Source organism: Ranitomeya variabilis, chromosome 4, assembly GCF_051348905.1.
Source record: "Ranitomeya variabilis isolate aRanVar5 chromosome 4, aRanVar5.hap1, whole genome shotgun sequence".
In the NCBI taxonomy this organism is placed as follows: domain Eukaryota; kingdom Metazoa; phylum Chordata; class Amphibia; order Anura; family Dendrobatidae; genus Ranitomeya; species Ranitomeya variabilis.
This window is the reverse complement of record NC_135235.1, coordinates 729707903-729729264: the sequence shown is the minus strand read 5'-3', so window position 1 is coordinate 729729264 and position 21362 is coordinate 729707903. Positions and strand designations below refer to the sequence as shown.

The 21362-nt window shown below is 44.2% G+C and overlaps 1 protein-coding gene across 1 annotated transcript; it reads right to left on the bottom strand.

Moving 5' to 3' along the window:
* Positions 1–1083: 1083 nt before the first annotated feature.
* Positions 1084–19065, bottom strand: LOC143768249 (uncharacterized). The gene is made up of 7 exons (XM_077256942.1): positions 19009–19065; positions 7877–8026; positions 7568–7747; positions 7362–7485; positions 7183–7280; positions 6894–6984; positions 1084–3498 (listed from the first exon to the last, which is right to left on the bottom strand). The coding sequence occupies exons 1-7, from the start codon at positions 19063–19065 to the stop codon at positions 1553–1555; spliced, it is 2646 nt and encodes an 881-aa protein (XP_077113057.1). The 3' UTR covers positions 1084–1552.
* Between the last annotated feature and the right edge of the window lie 2297 nt (positions 19066–21362).

Genomic DNA, 21362 nt, shown 5'->3' with positions numbered 1-21362 from the left:
GCCCACCAAATCATACCCCGAGGGGCCCCGCCCACCAAATCGGACCCGGAGGGGCCCCGCCTACCAAATCAGACCCAGAGGGGCACCGCCCACCAAATCGGACCCGGAGGGGCCCCACCCACCAAATCGGACCCCTAGGGGCCCCGCCCACCAAATCGGACCCGGAGGGGCCCCGCCTACCAAATCAGACCCAGAGGGGCCCCGCCCACCAAATTGGACCCGGAGGGGCCCCACCCACCAAATCGGACCCCTAGGGGTCCCGCCCACCAAATCAGACCCCAAGGTGCCCAGCCCACCAAATCCTCAACCCTGAGGGGCACCCAAGTGTGAAAGTCTTGCAGGGGCAGCCCGGGCACCATTCCAAAGCACTATCTGTAGTTCCTTCAGGAAATACCCATCTAATATTTTATTGCTCTCTCAATCCACCTGAAGACCCTCGCTCTGAAAAATAATAAACCAACAATATACATAACTTCAGATGATCTGTCACATCCCACGATGTAAATCCATCTGAAGGGGTTAAAATATTTTACAGGCAGGAGCTCTGCTAATGCAGCTGTGCTCGTGCCTGTAATCCCCGGGGAATGAAGGTAATGTAGGTCAATGACCATGGATGACCATGGACGTCCTCATATGACGTCGAGCGGGGGAAAAAGTTCCCAGGCTGCAGTTCATGAGGACATCCAGCAGAGGGCGCATCACCGCGACTGAAGGTAACTATAGGTCAGTGACCTACATTACCTTCATTCCCCGGGGTTTACAGGCACGAGCACAGCTGCATTATAGCAGAGCTCCTGCCTGTAAAATATTTCCAGATGTGCCTTTTCTGGGGTGGCTGGGGGCAGATGTTTGTAGCCAGGGGGGCCAATAACCATGGACCCTCTCTAGGCTATTAATATCTGCCCTCAGTCACTGGCTTTACCACTCTGGCGGAGAAAATTGCGCGGGAACCCACGCCATTTAACCCTTTATTTTAGCAGCTACAGCACCCAAATTTTGCACATACACACTACTAACATTAGTAGTGTGGAATATGCAAAAAAAAAAGGGATATGAGATGGTTTACTGTATGTAAACCATGTCTCATATCCTGTCGGGTTTGTGAAGGAGAAATGAAAAGCCGGCAATTGAATTACCGGCTATTCACTAACACCACTGCGTATTTCTCGCAAGTCACACGCATGGTCCATGAGGAATCCGTATTTTTCTCGCCCCCATAGACTTTCATTGGCGATTTTTTTGCGCAATACGGTGACAAACGCAGCATGCTGCGATTTTCTACGGCCGTACAAGACCGTATATTACGGATGCGTAATATACGGCAGATAGGAGCTGGGCCATAGAGATTCATTGGGCCGTGTGTAATGCGAATTTTACGGACGTAGTTTATGCGCTCATACGTCCGTAAAACTCGCCAGTGTGAGCCCGGCCTAATAAGATGCTCTTTCCGATTAAAGCATTTCCCACATTCTGAAAAGGAAAAAGGCTTCTCCCTTGTGTGAGTTCTCTGGTGATTAACAAGATTTGCATTACAGTTAAAACATTTCCCACATTATGAACAGGAAAAAGGCTTCTCCCCTGTGTGACTGCTCTGATGTCTAACAAGAAGCGCTTTCTGGTTAAAAAATTTCCCACATTCTGAACAGGAAAAAGGCTTCTCCCCTGTGTGGGTTCTCTGGTGTCTAACAAGAAGATCTTTCCGGTTATAACATTTCCAACATTCTGAACAGGAAAAAGGCTTCTCCCCTGTGTGAATTCTCTGGTGGTAATCAAGATGCGCTTTCCTGTTAAAACATTTCCCACATTCTGAACATGAAAAAGGTCTGTCCCCTGTGTGAGTTCTCTGGTGTCTAACAAGAACCTCTTTCCGGATAAAACATTTCCCACATTCTGAACAGGAAAAAGGCTTCTCCCCTGTGTGAGTTCTCTGGTGGGTATCAAGATGCGCTTTCTGGTTAAAACATTTCCCACATTCTGAACAGGAAAAAGGCTTCTCCCCAGTGTGACTGCTCTGATGTCTAACAAGAAGCGCTTTCTGGTTAAAACATTTCTCACATTCTGAACAGGAAAAAGGCTTCTCCCCTGTGTGATTGCTCTGATGTCTAATAAGATGCTCTTTCCGATTAAAGCATTTCCCACATTCTGAACAGGAAAAAGGCTTCTCCCTTGTGTGAGTTCTCTGGTGACTAACAAGATTTGCATTACAGTTAAAACATTTCCCACATTCTGAACAGGAAAAAGGCTTCTCCCCTGTGTGACTGCTCTGATGTCTAACAAGAAGCGCTTTCTGGTTAAAACATTTCCCACATTCTGAACAGGAAAAAGGCTTCTCCCCTGTGTGTGTTCTCTGGTGTCTAACAAGAAGCTCTTTCCGGTTATAACATTTCCCACATTCTGAACAGGAAAAGGGCTTCTCCCCTGTGTGAGTTCTCTGGTGGGTATCAAGATGCGCTTTCGTGTTAAAACATTTAACACATTCTGAACAGGAAAAAGGCTTCTCCCTTGTGTGAGTTCTCTGGTGGGTATCAAGATGCGCTTTCTGGTTAAAACATTTCCCACATTCTGAACAGGAAAAAGGCTTCTCCCCAGTGTGACTGCTCTGATGTCTAACAAGAAGCGCTTTTTGGTTAAAACATTTCTCACATTCTGAACAGGAAAAAGGCTTCTCCCCTGTGTGATTGCTCTGATGTCTAACAAGATGCTCTTTTAGGTTAAAACATTTCCCACATTCTGAACAGGGAAAAGGCTTCTCCTCTGTGTGACTGCTCTGATGTCTAATAAGATGCTCTTTCCGATTAAAGCATTTCCCACATTCTGAACAGGAAAAAGGCTTCTCCCTTGTGTGAGTTCTCTGGTGACTAACAAGATTTGCATTACAGTTAAAACATTTCCCACATTCTGAACAGGAAAAAGGCTTCTCCCATGTGTGGGTTCTCTGGTGTCTAACAAGAAGTTCTTTCCGGTTAAAAGATTTCCCACATTCTGAACAGGAAAAGGGCTTCTCCCCTGTGTGAGTTCTCTGGTGGTAATCAAGATGTGCTTTCCTGTTAAAACATTTCCCACATTCTGAACATGAAAAAGGTCTGTCCCCTGTGTGAGTTCTCTGATGTCCAGTAAGATGCTCTTTCCGATTAAAACATTTCCCACATTCTGAACAGGAAAAAGGCTTCTCCCCTGTGTGAGTTCTCTGGTGGTTATCAAGATGCGCTTTCGTGTTAAAATATTTCCCACATTCTGAACATGAAAATGACTTCTTTGCTTTAGGAGCAGTTTGTTTTTTAATGCCTCTTTTGTGACTTTGATTTTCCTTAGTAGTCGGTAATGAATCAGAAGACATCATCTGTTTCAAAGGATCAGCTGACAGATCTTTGCTGTGAATGGATGATTTTATAACTGGAGTAATAGCATTCACTTCAGTTGTACCTTGTAGGATCTCAAGATCATCATGTTTAAAAATTGAAGAGGTCAGCTGTCCTTCTGATCTCCTGGTACAGTCATCTGCCAAGATAAAAAAACAATTATTTTTTAATAAAATATCCTTGAGTTTTATATTTTTGAACATTTCTAATTAAACTGTCCATAAAAATGGCAAGCTATGTAAAAAAACTTAAATTATTTACCAAGACAATGACAGTTCACAGTCTAATAGAAAACCTTATTAGATGAACCAGTTGTGTGTGGTGTTCAACTGTTTGTTCATTCTGCCTCACAAATATAGAGTAAAAAGAAACCAATCAATGTTATGCAGGCGAAAATAACACCAATACTCATCTCCCAAAAAACAAGTCCAAACAGGTCCATGATCTGTCAATGGAAAAACATTAGGCTATGTGCACACATTGCGGATTTTGATGCGGATCTGCAGTTTGTGGACGAATGGAATTGCATAAAATCCACAGTGTAGTGAACAAGCAGTATTAGTCTATGGGAAATTGACATTTGTAGTGCACATGCAGGGGAAAAATGCGCGGAATTGCAGTTTTTTTCCCACAGCATGTCAATTCTTTTTGCGGATTTTCTGAATCCATTGACTTCCATTGTGTCAGGCCAATCCGCAGCAATATCGCAGGTTTAAAAAAGATCTGCGGATGTGCCTGTGAGAAACACTGCAGGTGGGAAGGGGGAAGAGTGTGGGCGGAGACTGTGTACGGAGAAGATGTGCGTGTCTGTGTGTGTATATGTGTGTGTGTGTGTGTGTATCTGTGTGTGTGTGGCTTTGTGTGGACAGGCATCTTCCGATCGGACTACTAGTCCCATCTGGCTATGCCTGCTACACTGACAGGAAGCCGGATAATGTGACAGTAGTAGTACCATCATCTGGCTACTGTGTTCAAGTCTAAAAAAAAAAAATCATGCACATCATACATACTGACCATACACCTAGTCTCCGAAGCCTTTGATCACCTGTAAAAAAAAATTAAAATAAAAAACCAATAGTATACTCCCTGATCCGATGTGATCCATGTAATAATGAGCATCCAACAACGATCTCCCGTGGAGAGCTGTCATATGAGCAGATGCAACCGCTCTCCAGGGGCTCTGGTGATACAGTGAGAGGAGGTAATCCTCTTCACTGTATCCCTCCGCCGTGAGTTCAGTATAGTTCATACTGTCACTTGCGGCACCGCTGCGTGGGAAAATTCTCACGCAGCGTTGCCGTCAAGTGATAGCCTGAACTCAGGTAACCTCTTCAGTGTTGCACTGCAGGAGCCATTGTCTCCTGTCAGTGTGTCACTGGAGGCCTATAGTTCTGTCACATCTGCTGATGTGAACCTTTTATAGGGGAGATCGTCGTGGGACAGTCGTTATTAAATGGATTGCATCGGACCAGGGAGTATTTGTGTTGGTTTATTGTTTTTTCTTTTTTTGCAGGAGATCGAGGGCGTCGCATGGATTGGCAGAACAATAAAGATGGCAAAACTGTGTAGTGTTTAATTTCATAAAATACTTTTTTCTGGCTGTGTCTTTGTTTATTTAACCCATTAACAACTATAGCATTAGTAATGGATAGGTATTTTATTGACGCCTCTCCATTACTAAGCAGGCTTGAAGTCACCTTACAATTCAAAGGTGGTATCAACCCCCAACTACTACCCCATATGCCACTGCTACAGGGGAGTGGGAAGAGAGGCTAAGTGCCGGAATAGACGCATCTTATAGAGGCGCCATTTCAGGGGCGGCTGTGAGCTGGTTTTTGTAGCCGGGGAGGGGGCAATACCCATGACCCCTTCCTAGGCTACAAATATCAGCCCGCAGCTGTCTGCATAGCCATTTCTGGCTATTAATTATAGGGGGACCCCACAGTTTTTATTTGGGGGGCCCCTATTTTAATAGCCAGTAAAAACAAAATATACAGCTACAGGGGTGATATTCATAACCTGGGAAGATCCATGGGTATTAACCCCTTCCCAGGCTGTAAACATCGGCCCCTAGTCGCTGGCTTTCCCCTCTATGGTGCAGAAAATTGCGCAGGAGCACAAGCCATTTTTTTTTTTATAAATTACAGATATTGCGTTTAAGGCCTGGGTCACACTTGTGAGAAACTCACACGAGTCTCTCGCATAAATACTCAAGCCCTGCCGCCGGCACTCCGGACCGGAGTGTACGGCTGCATGTATTTCTATGCAGCTTACCACTCCAGTCCCGAGTGCCAGCGGCAGTGCAGGGTATTAAGGTCCGAGACTCTTGCGAGTTTCTCGCAAGTGGGACCCCCGCCTAACGCAGATTTTGTGTGTGTCTTTATTTCACTTTTTTATGTACTATTTTATTATGTTTATTCCTAAACATCGGGCTTGGTATTATCTATCTATAGATCTATCTATTATCCATCTATCAATCTATGTATCTATCTATCTCTTTCTTTCTGTGTAAACATTATTGTTCAATAGAGTATGTAAATGAAGAGGGTGGACAAGAAAGGACATCACAATTCTTTTTTTTCTATATTTAGCTTTCAAAAACGCATACCAATCCGAATTAAAAAAAGGATGCAAATAAGCATCAAATCCATGCGGATTTTTACCTGTGCTTTCTGCCAAGAGATGCAGAATCTGCGCAGAAAATTTCACAGGCAATTCTGCAATGTATGCACATACCTGTAGCGGCTCAAAGGCTGTTGAGAAGCAACAGGGTTTCTATAAACCAATCTAGCAAAATGTCACCGGCGATGGCGGCGCCTGTGCAGTAGATCTATAAGTAAGAGATAGATGCTACTGGACAGGAGCCTCCGGTGTCATTTTGCTGGATGTTATTTTTTTTCTAAGCCTCATAATAGCCACAATATTATAGGCAAAATCAACAATAATATCAACACTATTGTATGCATTATGTAAAATAGGGGGCAGGTCACTGAGGGATCAGTGACCTGTCATAAGCCAATACAGATGAATATGTAATCAGAGTACAAAATAAAGCCCCGCACACAGCCCCACCTGGTCTTGTAGGGACCATATGAGCACATTCAGCAGCACAGAAGGGGGAGAAGGTAGATTCACCTAATAAGATATCAGGGATCTAGGAAGCCAACAACATCATTACCCTCTGCTTTCTCTTACAGGACCATTATAATATAATTCTTCAAGTGATTTTCTAACTTGTCAGCACATTCTACGTGCGCTGTCTTGACTTTGTTGTTTACAGATCTGGGTAGGTAAGGTCACTGTCTTCTAATCCCAGGGGGTAGGTGGATCATCCAGGTGGTAAGTTCTATAGAAAAGGGCTTTTAATACCCAAAGTCATTTGAACAGTTTTTGGTGGAGGAGAATGTCGTGGTCGGGAGGCCAAATGGTGATCGCACGATTGTGATACAGTCAGACTACACCACCAATAAAGCAGCCACAGCCGGTGGCAGAGAAGAATCTGTGACTTCTCTGCATTTAGTGATCACTACTCACCTGGGTATTCATGTGTAGGAATCTCCTCTTTACACTGCTCATCATCTCTCACATATGTCTCTGTAGTATTAATATGGGTCAGATCTTCACCCTGAAACAAATATTGTAAAAGTCACAGACAGATGGAGAAGTCACATCTATGATCAGCTCTAATCCTGCCATCTCCACCGTTCACATTACACAAGTATAAAACATATAATACTGGGGGATAAAACAAGACTGAGCACAAGACCTTCACAGCCGTCTACACTTCATAGGGGAGATCTCATGACACCTTCTCTCCATCTACCTGATGATCCTGAGGAACAATGGGATCTCCTTGTTTACAGTCCTGTGGAAGGAGAGGACGGGGACATCTCTCTGGGGTTGGCCTCTTACTGGATAGATCTGGAGGAAACACACAGGGACTGAATTCATTCTTTACATACAGATAATTATAGGCCAGGTGTATTTAGTCCTGTCTATTACCTGGTGATGTGAGGGGCTGGGGAACCTCCATCATGACATCCTTGTACAGATCTTTGTGTCCTTCTAAATACTCCCACTCCTCCATGGAGAAATAGACAGCGACATCCTGACACCTTATAGGAACCTGACACATACAATGATACAGTCATTCCCTGATCCCTTCATAGCGTTACTGTATAATGTCCCAGCATTCCCAGCAGTGTCACCTCTCCAGTCAGCAGCTCAATCATCTTGTAGATGTGTTCTAGGAACTTCTGGTCATTGATGTCATCATGTATCAGGGGGTGAGATGGAGGCCTTAGGACTGGACTCATGGGTCTTCCCCATCCCTCAGACACAGGGTCCTGACAGCGCTCACTAGAGGTCTTCTTCACTACTGTGTAATCCTGGTTATGGAGAGACACATTAATAAAACTCACTATAGACAATTCCAGAGTCCTCACCTCTCCAGTTCTGTCCATCTGTTATTCCCATAGATAAGAATGATGTAATGTGACGTCATCAGAATCTCTCACCTCTCCAGTAAGCCGGAAGAGGATCTCTAGGGTGAGGTGTAATATCCTCTCCACCATCTTGTCTCTGTCCATATCCATCTGTGATGGGCAATTCAGAAAAATTATCTTATATAGAAGATCTTCACTGAGAGGATCCGATATTGTAGAGACCTGAATGAGAAGAAGATGAGCCGATGTAACATCATAACAATCCTGTGTAATAATACAATTACTGGAGATAATAAGGGAAACATATGAGGAGATTTATTATTTTACAGCATTTAGTTTCCTTCTTTACATCTACTAATAAAACCTATATATTTAGGCCACAGACAACAAGCAGTTTCTTCCTCGGAGTCGGCAGCTGAATACGTTTCTCATAGACTCATCTTCCATAACGCTAAGGCTACTTTCACACTAATGTTGTGCACTGCACGTCACAATGCGAAGTTGCGGCGCACCGACGCAAACTCTCAAAGTGCCGCACAACGGTGGCAGTGGATGCAGTTTTACAACGCATCCACTGCCCCATTGTGATGTGCGGGGAGGTGGGGGCGGGGTTCCGGCCACGCATGCGCGGTCGGAAAAGACGGTCACGATGCACAAAAGACGTTACATGTAACTTTTTTTGTGCCGACGGTCCGACGCAACACGACGCAACCGTCGCACGACGGTTGCGACGTGTGGCAATGCATCGCTAATGCAAGTCTATGGAGAAAAAACGCATCCTGCAAGCAATTTTGCAGAATGCATTTTTTTCTACAAAACGACGCATAGCGACGTGCAGTGCACGATGCTAGTGTGAAAGTAGCCAAATTCTCGTCTCATTTACCGACACTGGAATCGGCATTAGCAATACTGCAGGAGATATTCATTACACGTGACAGGAGAAATAACTACTTCATGATGAGGACGACATCTTCATCTTCTACTACGGCTCTAGAAACATATTTGTCCAGAGTCGGTCACTGACTCCATCCCCACCGGCCTCTATATGAAAGTTTCCCATCTTCCCCGCACTGTAATCTTCTATCACGTTAGATCTTATGTCTGATTCACACACAGAAGTTTGAGGCTTTTATAAAAGCTTCTTTTTTTTTTTCCCACAAACACTGCAAACAGAATTATCTGATCCCCACGTCTCCATGTACAGTGTTTTATGGGGTTTATTTCTGTCATTAGGCTTTCCTATATTACAAGAAAAACGCCAGAAAATAAACACATATTAAAATGTTTCTAAAGAAAATTGGCTCCAACAATTCTGTGAAAAAGAAAAATACATGGAAAAAGCAGAAGACACATTTTTTTTTTCACACAAACAATTGTTTAAAAAAATTAAGTCTTTCGGGCACCAGAACATAGATGTACACTGCAGGGACGGTACAGGGTGGCTGCAACAAAAACCCTGGCAGTTTAACCACTTACTGTTGCCAAAAGCAAACATGGCATCCAAGAAGGTGTGAGAGTTCCACTGAATGGCCTTCTGCCCCCAAGTACTCTATAGTATGGGGCGGCCTAGTTACTACGATAGTTACATGCCTAATAATTGTGTCTGGGCCTGCAATGTACGAAGGTCTATTAGGCCGCGCCAGCGGCAGCATCCAATAAGTTACCTTTTATCGCCCCCATACACCTTAGAGTAAAGTTACATGAATGCACTGATTTCGGGGGTTTGGCCGACCATATAATGTGTTTCGGGGCCTCCCCACAGATGATACTGGGGCAGAGAAGGATCTGGCATCCTGAATTTCAGAGGCTAATCCGTTTGTTCTTCCTGTAGATAATCCTCCTCTAGAGGAGTCTGGAGGCGACTCTCTCATACAGACCCCAGGAAAGCTGGAATATTTGTGTGTATGGGGGAGTCGGGAGAGATGGCCGTCTGCCAAATGACCGTTCAGCCAACACTTATCTCATGTGTATGGGGCCGTTAGTATTACACTGACAGCAGTGATGATACACGGCACTACAGTAGTACAGGGCATCACCAAAGCCATCAGAGGCTTGGATGTTGTATGATCGCACTGATCAGAGGGGTTTAAAAAAGTTTAAAAAAAGGTTTAATGTGAAAAACAAATCACAGTTTTAGCAATAGGAAATATCCTTCACTATTGGGAAAACAGAATCACTGCACAATGTTAGTTAAGCCACGTCCATAACAATTTTATTATAGTTATTAAGGTTGAAGGAAGACGTTAAGTCCATCTAGTTCAACCCATAGCCTAACATGCCCTAACATGTTGATCCAGGGGAAGGCAAAAAAACCCCATGTGGTAAGAGTAAGCTCCATCATGGGGAAAAAAATTCCTTCCCGACCCCACATACGGCAATCAAACTAGTTCCCTGGATCAATGCCTTATCAAGGAATCTAATATATATAACCTGTAACATTATACTTTTCCAGAAAGGTATCCAGTCCCCTCTTAAATTGAAGCAATGAATCACTCATTACAACATCATACGGTAGAGAGTTCCATATTCTCACTGCTCTTACAGTAAAGAATCCGCTTCTGTTATTATGCTTAAACCTTTTTTCCTCCAGACGTAGAGGATGACCCCTTGTCCCTGTCACCGGTCTATGATAAAAAAGATCAGCAGAAAGGTCTTTGTACTGTCCCCTCATATATTTATACATTAACATAAGATCACCCCTTAGTTTTCGTTTTTCCAAACTAAATAGCCCCAAGTGTAATAACCTATCTTGGTATTGCAGACCCCTCAGTCCTCTAATAACCTTGGTCGCTCTTCTCTGCACCCGCTCCAGTTCAGCTATGTCTTTCTTATACACCGGAGACCAGAACTGTGCACAGTATTCTAAGTGTGGTCGCACTAGTGACTTGTATAGAGGTAAAATTATGTTCTCCTCATGAGCATCTATGCCTCTTTTAATGCATCCCATTATTTTATTTGTCTTTGTAGCAGCTGCCTGACACTGGCCACTGAATATGAGTTTGTCATCCACCCATACACCCAGGTCTTTCATTGACGGTTTTGCCCAGAGTTTTAGAATTAAGCACATAGTTATACATCTTATTACTTCTACCCAAGTGCATGACCTTACATTTATCCCCATTAAAGCTCATTTGCCATTTATCAGCCCAAGCTTCTAGTTTACATAAATCATCCTGTAATATAAAATTGTCCTCCTCTGTATTGATTACCCTGCAGAGTTTAGTGTCATCTGCAAATATTGAAATTCTACTCTGAATGCCCCCTACAAGGTCATTAATAAATATGTTAAAAAGAAGAGGGCCCAATACTGACCCCTGTGGTACCCCACTACTAACCGCGACCCAGTCCGAGTGTGCTCCATTAATAACCACCCTTTGTTTCCTATCCCTGAGCCAACTCTCAACCCACTTGCACATACTTTCCCCTATCCCCATTATTCTCATTTTATGTATCAACCTTTTGTGTGGCACCGTATCAAAAGCTTTTGAAAAGTTCATATACACTACATCTACTGGGTTCCCTTGGTCCAGACCGGAACTTACCTCTTCATAGAAGCTGATCAAATTAGTCTGACATGATCGGTCCCTAGTAAACCCGTGCTGATACTGGGTCATGAGGTTATTCCTCTTCAGATACTCCAGTATAGCATCCCTTAGAATGCCCTCCAGGATTTTACCCACAGTAGAGGTTAAACTTACTGGCCTATAATTTCCGAGTTCAGTTTTTGTCCCCTTTTTGAATATTGGCACCACATTTGCTATACGCCAGTCCTGTGGTACAGACCCTGTTATTATGGACTCTTTAAAGATTAAAAATAATGGTCTATCAATGACTGTACTTAATTCCTGCAGTACTCGGGGGTGTATCCCATCCGGGCCCGGAGATTTGTCAATTTTTGTGATTTTTAGACGCCGCCGTACTTCCTGCTGGGTTAAGCAGGTAACATTAAATTGGGAATTATTATCACTAGTCATATTGGCTGCCATGGGATTTTCTTTTGTAAATACTGATGAAAAAAAGTCATTTAGCATATTGGCTTTTTCCTCATCCACCATTTCACCCAGACTATTTTTAAGGGGGCCAACACTATCATTTTTTAGTTTCTTACTATTTATGTAGTTAAAGAATATTTTGGGGTTATTTTTGCTCTCTCTGGCAATGAGTCTCTCTGTCTCAATCTTTGCTGCCTTGATTTGCTTTTTACAGAATTTATTTAATTTTTTGTATTTATTTAATGCCTCCTCACTACCTACTTCCTTTAATTCTCTAAATGCTTTCTTTTTGTCCCTTATTGCGCCCCTTACAGCTCTAGTTAGCCATATTGGTTTCCTCCTATTTCTAGTATGTTTATTCCCATACGGTATATACTGTGCACAGGTCCTATCCAGGATGCTAATATATGTCTCCCATTTTCTTTGTGTACTTTTATGTCTCAGGATATCGTCCCAGTTAATTGCACCAAGATCCTCTCTCATCCGTTGGAAATTTGCCCTCCTGAAGTTTAGTGTCCTTGTCACCCCTCTACTACACATCTTATTAAAGGAGACATGAAACCTTATTATTTTGTGATCACTATTCCCCAAGTGACCCCCAACCCTTATATTTGATATGCGGTCTGGCCTGTTGGTTAATATTAGGTCTAGCAGTGCCCCCCTTCTTGTTGGGTCCTGAACCAGCTGTGAAAGTTAATTGTCTCTCATAGTTGTCAAATACCGATTACCTTTACTGGAACTGCAGGTTTCTGTTCCCCAATCTATTTCAGGGTAGTTGAAGTCCCCCATAATAATGACTTCTCCTTGAGTCGCAGCTTCATCTATTTGCTTAACGAGGATATTCTCCATTGCTTCCATTATTTTTGGAGATTTATAACAAACCCCTATCAGTAATTTATTATTTTTTCCCCCTCCCCTTATCTCCACCCACAGGGACTGTACATTTTCATTAGATTCACCTATATTATCACGCAGGATGGGTTTTAAGGTCGATTTTACAAACAGACACACCCCACCCCCTCGCTTATCTGTACGGTCATTTCTGAAAAGGCTATAGCCCTGCAAGTTAACAGCCCAGTCATGGCTCTCATCCAGCCATGTCTCAGATATCCCCACCATGTCATAATTATGTTCCAACAACATTAGTTCTAATTCGTCCATTTTGTTGGCGAGGCTTCTGGCATTAGTATACATGCACTTGATGTTCCTCTCTGTACCTCTATTCTTTCTTAAATTACTAACTGTTCTAACCCCACCCCCCATGCCTCCGCCACCCCCAACTTCCTTATTTGTGCCCAGGTCTCTATCTGCACTATCTTCCCCACCTATAAAATGAATACCCTCCCCCCCATTCCCTAGTTTAAACACTCCTCCAACATTCTAGCCATTTTCTCCCCCAGCACAGCTGCACCTTCCCCATTGAGGTGCAGCCCATCCCTAGCGTAGAGCCTGTAGCCAACTGAGAAGTCGGCCCAGTTCTGCAGGAACCCAAACCCCTCCTTCCTACACCAATTCTTGAGCCACTTATTAACCTCCCTAATCTCCCGTTGCCTCTCTGGAGTGGCACGTGGTACAGGCAGTATTTCAGAAAATACCACGTTGGAGGTCCTTGCTTTCAGCTTGCAGCCTAATTCCCTGAAATCATCTTTAAGGACCTTCCACCTACCTCTAAGGCTATGTGCACACGTCAGGATTTTGTCAGGATTTTGTCAGGATTTGTAGCCAAAACCAGGAGTGGAACAATTAGAGGAAAAGTATAATAGAAACATATGCACCACTTCTGCATTTATCACCCACTCCTGGTTTTGGCTACAAAACCTGATGAAAAAGCCTGACAAAATCCTGACAAAATCCTGACGTGTGCACATACCCTTACTTTGTCATTTGTGCCAATGTGCACCATGACCGCTGGGTCCTCACCAGCCCCTCCCAGTAATCTGTCCACCCGATCAGCGATGTGTCGGACTCGAGCGCCAGGTAGGCAAGCACACCGTTCGACGATCCCTGTCTTTGTGACAGATTGCCCTATCTGTTCCCCTAATAATTGAGTCCCCCACTAACAGCACCTGTCTGGCCTGCCCTGCTCTCCTATTTCCCTCCTTACTGGAGCAGTCACTCCTCCAGCTTTCAGAGGACATGCCTGCCTGCAGCAGTGCTACCCCTGTACTGGCACCCCCCTCATCTGCCAACTTAGCAAACTTATTGGGGTGAGCCAGATCAGGACTAGCCTCCCTGGCACTCTTCCCTCTACCTCGCTTTCTGAATGTCACCCAGCTACCTACTTCACTCTCCTGCAGCTCCATCCTACCATCCCCCTCCTCATCTATCCCATTGAGAGTCTGCTCTGTGAGCAGAAGACTCCTCTCCATATTGTCTATGGATCTCAGTGTTGCCAGCTGCACATTAAGGGCTTGTTTCCACATGCGAGAAACACGTCCGTGTCTCGCATGTGGGAACCAAGCTCTGGCGTCGGCACATTGGAGCGGAGCTGTGCAGCTCCATGTGTTCCTATGTGGCCGCACACTCCGCTCTGGAGTGCCGACGCCAGAACTTGGTTCCCACATGCGAGACACGGACGTGTTTCTCGCATGTGGAAACAAGCCCTTAGATCCAGTATCTGGGTTTCCAAATGCACAACGTGCTCACATCTCGCACAGCAGTATGCACCCTCGACCGGCTGATCAAGGACTGCATACATGTGGCAAGATGTGCCCTGGATGGCATTAACAATTGTGGAGCACATTTCCTAATGGGGATTGCACCAGACAGAAACGTTAAATAAAAATAAATACAAAGTATTAATTAACACTTGGAACAGCAATTCCTCCCTTGGAAACTCCCTGATTCCAAAGTCACTGAGTCACAAGTCACACTTACCGCCGTCCACACTTACGCTCAGGTCACACTCAGCTCGCTCACACTCGCTATGCTGAAGATTTCAAGATTTTTTTTTTCCTCTTTTTCCCTTCAACAACAAGCCACCTTGCTGTTCAAATGCACTTCCAAAAAGGACTTGAGCCCCAAACAGCTGCCCCTTATAAACCCTTGATTATGACCGCCCACCCTAAGTTAACCCCTTGTGAATATAGCTACTCCCAATTCAACAACTCACAAAAATTCACACAGGTATTTGTTAAAGGCCTTCCAAATACCTCTTCACTGAGTCACAAGTCACACTTACCGCCGTCCACACTTACGCTCAGGTCACACTCAGCTCGCTCACACTCGCTATGCTGAAGATTTCAAGATTTTTTTTTTCCTCTTTTTCCCTTCAACAACAAGCCACCTTGCTGTTCAAATGCACTTCCAAAAAGGACTTGAGCCCCAAACAGCTGCCCCTTATAAACCCTTGATTATGACCGCCCACCCTAAGTTAACCCCTTGTGAATATAGCTACTCCCAATTCAACAACTCACAAAAATTCACACAGGTATTTGTTAAAGGCCTTCCAAATACCTCTTCACTGAGTCACAAGTCACACTTACCGCCATCCACACTTACGCTCAGGTCACACTCAGCTCGCTCACACTCGCTATGCTGAAGATTTAAAGATTTTTTTTTTCCTCTTTTTCCCTTCAACAACAAGCCACCTTGCTGTTCAAATGCACTTCCAAAAAGGACTTGAGCCCCAAACAGCTGCCCCTTATAAACCCTTGATTATGACCGCCCACCCTAAGTTAACCCCTTGTGAATATAGCTACTCCCAATTCAACAACTCACAAAAATTCACACAGGTATTTGTTAAAGGCCTTCCAAATACCTCTTCACTGAGTCACAAGTCACACTTACCGCCGTCCACACTTACGCTCAGGTCACACTCAGCTTGCTCACACTCGCTATGCTGAAGATTTCAAGATTTTTTTTTTTTCCTCTTTTTCCCTTCAACAACAAGCCACCTTGCTGTTCAAATGCACTTCCAAAAAGGACTTGAGCCCCAAACAGCTGCCCCTTATAAACCCTTGATTATGACCGCCCACCCTAAGTTAACCCCTTGTGAATATAGCTACTCCCAATTCAACTCACAAAAATTCACACAGGTATTTGTTAAAGGCCTTCCAAATACCTCTTCACTGAGTCACAAGTCACACTTACCGCCGTCCACACTTACGCTCAGGTCACACTCAGCTCGCTCACACTCGCTATGCTGAAGATTTAAAGATTTTTTTTTTCCTCTTTTTCCCTTCAACAAGCCACCTTGCTGTTCAAATGCACTTCCAAAAAGGACTTGAGCCCCAAACAGCTGCCCCTTATAAACCCTTGATTATGACCGCCCACCCTAAGTTAACCCCTTGTGAATATAGCTACTCCCAATTCAACTCACAAAAATTCACACAGGTATTTGTTAAAGGCCTTCCAAATACCTCTTCACTGAGTCACAAGTCACACTTACCGCCGTCCACACTTACGCTCAGGTCACACTCAGCTCGCTCACACTCGCTATGCTGAAGATTTAAAGATTTTTTTTTTTTCCTCTTTTTCCCTTCAACAACAAGCCACCTTGCTGTTCAAATGCACTTCCAAAAAAAAAATTATGCTCTATTATCCTGTACACTGTGGTGTAGATAGAAATCACAGGTCTGACAGCAATAGCTGGAATTGGGCCCACAATCTCAAGAGGACAAAAAATATAAAATAGAAAATATATTTATAATGTCACCTACAGGTGTTTCTCAAAAAATTAGAATATCATCAAAAAGTTAATTTATTCAAGTTATTCAATACAAAAAGTGAAACTCTTATATTATATATAGTCATTACAAAAAGAGTTATCTATTTCAAGTGTTTATTTCTGGTAATGTTGATGATTATGGCTTACAGCCAATGAAAACCAAAAGTCATTATCTCAGTAAATTAGAATAATTAACAAAAAACACCTCCAAAGATTTTCTAAGCATTTAAAAAGGTCCCTTAGTCTGTTACAGTAGGCTCCTCAATCATGGGGAAGACTGCTGACTTGACAGTTATCCATTGACACACTCCACAAGGAGGGTAAGCCACAAAAGGTCATTGCTAAAGAAGCTAGCTGTTCACAGAGTGCTGTATCTAAGCATTTTAATGGAAAGTTGAGTGGAAATTAAAAGTGTGGTAGACAAAGATGCACAAGCAACCAGGATAACCGCAACCTTGAAAGGATGGTTATGAAAAGGCCATTCAAAAAATTGGGGGAAATTCACAAGGAGTGGACTGCTGCTGCAGTCATTGCTTCAAGAGCCACTGCACACATACATATCCAGGACATGGGCTACAAGTGTCGCATTCCTTGTGTCAAGCCACTCATGACCAATAGACAGCACCCAAAGCGCCTTACCTTGGCCAAGGAGCAAAAGAACTGGACTGTTGCTCAGTGATCCAAGGATTTGTTTTCAGATGAAAGTAAATGTTGCATTTCATTTCGAAATCAAGGTCCCAAAATCTGTAGGAAGAGTGGAGAGGCACACAATCCATGCTGCTTGAGGTCTAGTGTGAAGTTTCCACAATCAGTGATGAGGAGTCATGTCATCTGCTGGTGTAGGTCCACTGTGTTTTATCAAGACCAAAGTCAGTGCAGCCGTCTACCAGGAAATTTTAGAGCATTTCATGCTTCCCTCTACCGAAAAGCTTTTTGGAGATGGAAATTTCATTCTCCAGCAAGACTTGGCACCTGTCCACACTGCCAAAAGTATCAATACCTGGTTTAAAAATAACAGTATCATTGTGCTTGATTGGTCAGCAATCTCGCCTGACCTTAACCCCATAGAGAAACTATGTGGTATTGTCAAGAGGAAGTTGAGAGACAACAGACCCAACAATGCAGTTGAGCTGAAGGCTGCTATCAAAGCTTCCATAGCACCTCAGCAGTGCCACTGGCCTCCATGCCACGCCAATTAATGCAGTAATTGATGCAAAAGGAGCCACGACCCAGTATTGAGCGCATTTACTGAACATACATTTCAGTAGGCCAACATTTTGGATTTTAAAATAATTTTTCAAGCTGGTGGTATAAAGTATTCTATGTTACTGAGATAATGACCTTTGGGTTTTCATTGGCTGTAAGCCATAATCATTATCAGAACGAAACACTTGAAATAGATCACTCTGTTTGTAATGACTCTATATAAGAGTTTCACTTTTTTGTATGGAAGAACTGAAATAAGGGGAACATAGCTATAGTAGGAATTAAAACATAACCTTTAATATATACAAGGTAAAAACTAAACAACAAAAAAACAAATAGTGTCACCCCAAGGAAGGTACAAAATGATGTAACCTGTATGGTAAAGTACCATTAATGGGTAGTACCAAAATAGATTATTAGTAGGAACAATCGTTACACACGCAAGGTGTGCTGTCCCAAACTGTCAAGATACCTCTAGTTTGTAACAAAAGCACACATAAGTGCAAAAAATGTTTTACCAGGTAGTCTTGTTTATATAGGTATCAGCAGGTATCAAAGGCAAATTTATAGACAGGCGGGATAAGGTAAAGCAAATAAGGTAGACATCATGTAAAATGTTTAAAACAGGAATGATCTCACCAATTGCCGTTGACCAGGTAAGTAAAGCCCACAGTTCGCTGGAGCGGAGAAATCCATAAATCAGCGATGTCAGGAGACAATACCCTGTCAATCCCTGAAGGGCTATCCGTAAACCTAGGTCCCGAGCTCCCGCCCTTACAAGGGCAGTCCACAGCTACCCCTGAGCAATATCATGCCCTGCACTCTCCCTATTGAAGTGTCCCGACGCGTTTCTTCGCAGGCCTAATCATCACGGGACTTGCCTGCCTGGGAGATAAAGTGCACGAGTGCTAAAAAGAAGGACAGAAGGACCTGCCACCCTCCTTGTTATGCTGAGGAGAACTGAAATAAATTAAATTTTTGATGATATTCTAATTTTGTGAGAAGCACCTGTAGATGACATTACTAATACATGGGGTCATATAGCTGACATTACTAAACTATGGGGGCTCATAGGTGACATTACTAATATATGGTGGTACATAGGTGACATTACTAATATATGGGGGCTGTGAGGCGGGGGGGATCATATGTGAATGGTGATATGTATCCCCCAGGATGTGAACGAAGTCCTATTAGACATGCTGGAGTGCCTTGTGGTCACAACAGGACGCCTGTGAGCCACAAAACAAAGTAAAAGTAAGCATGGCCTGGTCAAGCTATTTGACCAAGAAATTGTCCAGGAAAACCCGTTAAGGGAATTTATTTTTGAAACTGACTACAGGAAGGTAGCTGGGCAGTCCATTTCCTCCAGATAGGTCTTGCAAGTGGCCCATGGCCACGGATTCCAGGTTAAAACCCCTGCTGCACGAGTTTGGGTGTGTCAGTTTAGAGTTTAAAACTTGCGGAGCAGTCAGCTCTGCAGAAGTTCAGTCTGTGTGAGTTAACAAAGAGCCAGCAGAATGAGCTCCCGGCACCCCGCAGAGTGATGCGGTGGTGCCGTCGCACTCAGCAACCGGACACCCACGAACGGTTTTGTTTCCCGGCTGTGATCCGGATGCCGTACAATGTGTGAGCGTGGACACTAAAACACGTTTGCTGTGAACTTTTCCTGTGGTCACTGTCTGTCACACTGAACCATCCCCACTGCACTACAGTTTGCCACATTGCAACCCAGGCCTGTGGACAAAATGGAGGAAATCCTGAGGCAGCTGGTTCTCACACAGCAACAACAGCAACAAACCAATAACCAGTTGCTGCAGCAAATTGCAGCCCTGTGTGAGGCACCTCCACCGCCGACCCTGGAATGTCGCGAGGCCCAAGAAAAGGTTTGCTCCTCTTTGAGGAAATTGAGTCTGGAAGACGACGTGGAAGCTTTCCTCACCGTCCATGAGCATACGGCAGAGCGGGAGAACCTGCCAACGTTCCAGTGGGCCAAAGTGGTGGCTCAATTCCTGAGGAGTGACGTGCTAAAGGCCTACTTTGACCTCAGTCGGACGGACGCCAAGGACTACACCATGCTAGAAGGTGAGACCCTTGCCCAACTGGGGGTTAATACCTCCATGCTATACAGCATTGGGTGGGGACCCGGGCACTCTGGGCCAGGTGGTCAGGGCCGGCGTCAGCACCCGGCATAGCCGGACAAGTGCCGGGGCCCTGGCAAGACAGGGGGGCCCATTCAGGGCTGGCATTAGGGGCAGGCAGCTGCCTAGGGCCCCCGCTCCCCCAGGGGCCCTCAGCTAGCAGCACATCACGCAGCCGCTATGGGGCCTCTGAGAGGCAGGGGGGCCTGCCTGTCGCCAGTGCCAACTCCACCGCCACCGCATTGAACTATACCAGCGGTATACCAGCGTCTGCCTATAACAAAAAGGCCATGGTTCACTCCTTTAACGTGGGAGATCGGGTGTTGGTTTTGGTGCCCACTACCGAAAGCAAGTTTATGGCCAAGTGGCAAGGGCCATATGAAGTTTGGGAAAAAGTGGGCGAAGTAAACTATAGAGTTTACCAGTCCGGGGAAAAAAAACCTGAACAGTTGTATCACATTAATCTGTTGAAAGCGTGGAAGGACCGGGAGTGTATGATTACGGAGGTGACTCCCAACATATCATCTGGGGACCCTCCGATATTGGTTCAGACAGAGGCCGAGGGAGAGGTAAAGATAGCAGACACCCTCTCGAAACAGCAGCAGCGAGAGGTGCGGAAATTGGTAAAAGGGAATACTGATGTATTATAGGGTTTACCCGGTCAAACCTATGTCATCCAGCATCACATTGTCACCGAGCCTCACGTGACGGTATAAATGAAACCGTACTGTGTGTCCGAGGCACGCAGACAAGCGATCGTAAGTGAGGTGAAACAAATGCTTCTGCTGGGAGTAATTGAGGAATCCCGGAGTGACTGGGCTAGCCCGATGGTGCTAATCCTGAAGCCGGATTGGTCATAACGGTTCTGTATATAGTACCTGTTTATACTGCATCCTGTATATAGTACCTGTATATAGCACCTGTGTATACTGCACCCTGTATATAGTACCTGTTTATACTGCATCCTGTATATAGTACCTGTATATAGCACCTGTGTATACTGCACCCTGTATATAGTACCTGTGTATATAGTACCTGTATATGCTGCACCCTGTATATAGTACCTGTGTATACTGTACCATATATATACTGCACCCTGTATATAGTACCTGTGTATACTGTACCATGTATACTGCACCCTGTATATAGTACCTGTGTATACTGTACCATATATATACTGCCTCCTGTATGTAGTACCTGTTTATACTGCATCCTGTATATAGTACCTGTGTATACTGCACCCTGTATATAGTACCTGTGTATATAGTACCTGTATATACTGCACCCTGTATATAGTACCTGTGTATACTGTGCCATATATACTGCACCCTGTATATAGTACCTGTGTATACTGTACCATATATATACTGCACCCTTTATATAGTACCTGTGTATACTGTACCATGTATACTGCACCCTGTATATAGTACCTGTGTATAGTGTACCATATACATACTGCACCCTGTATATAGTACCTGTGTATACTGTACCATGTATACTGCACCCTGTATACAGTACATGTGTATACTGTACCATATATATACTGCACC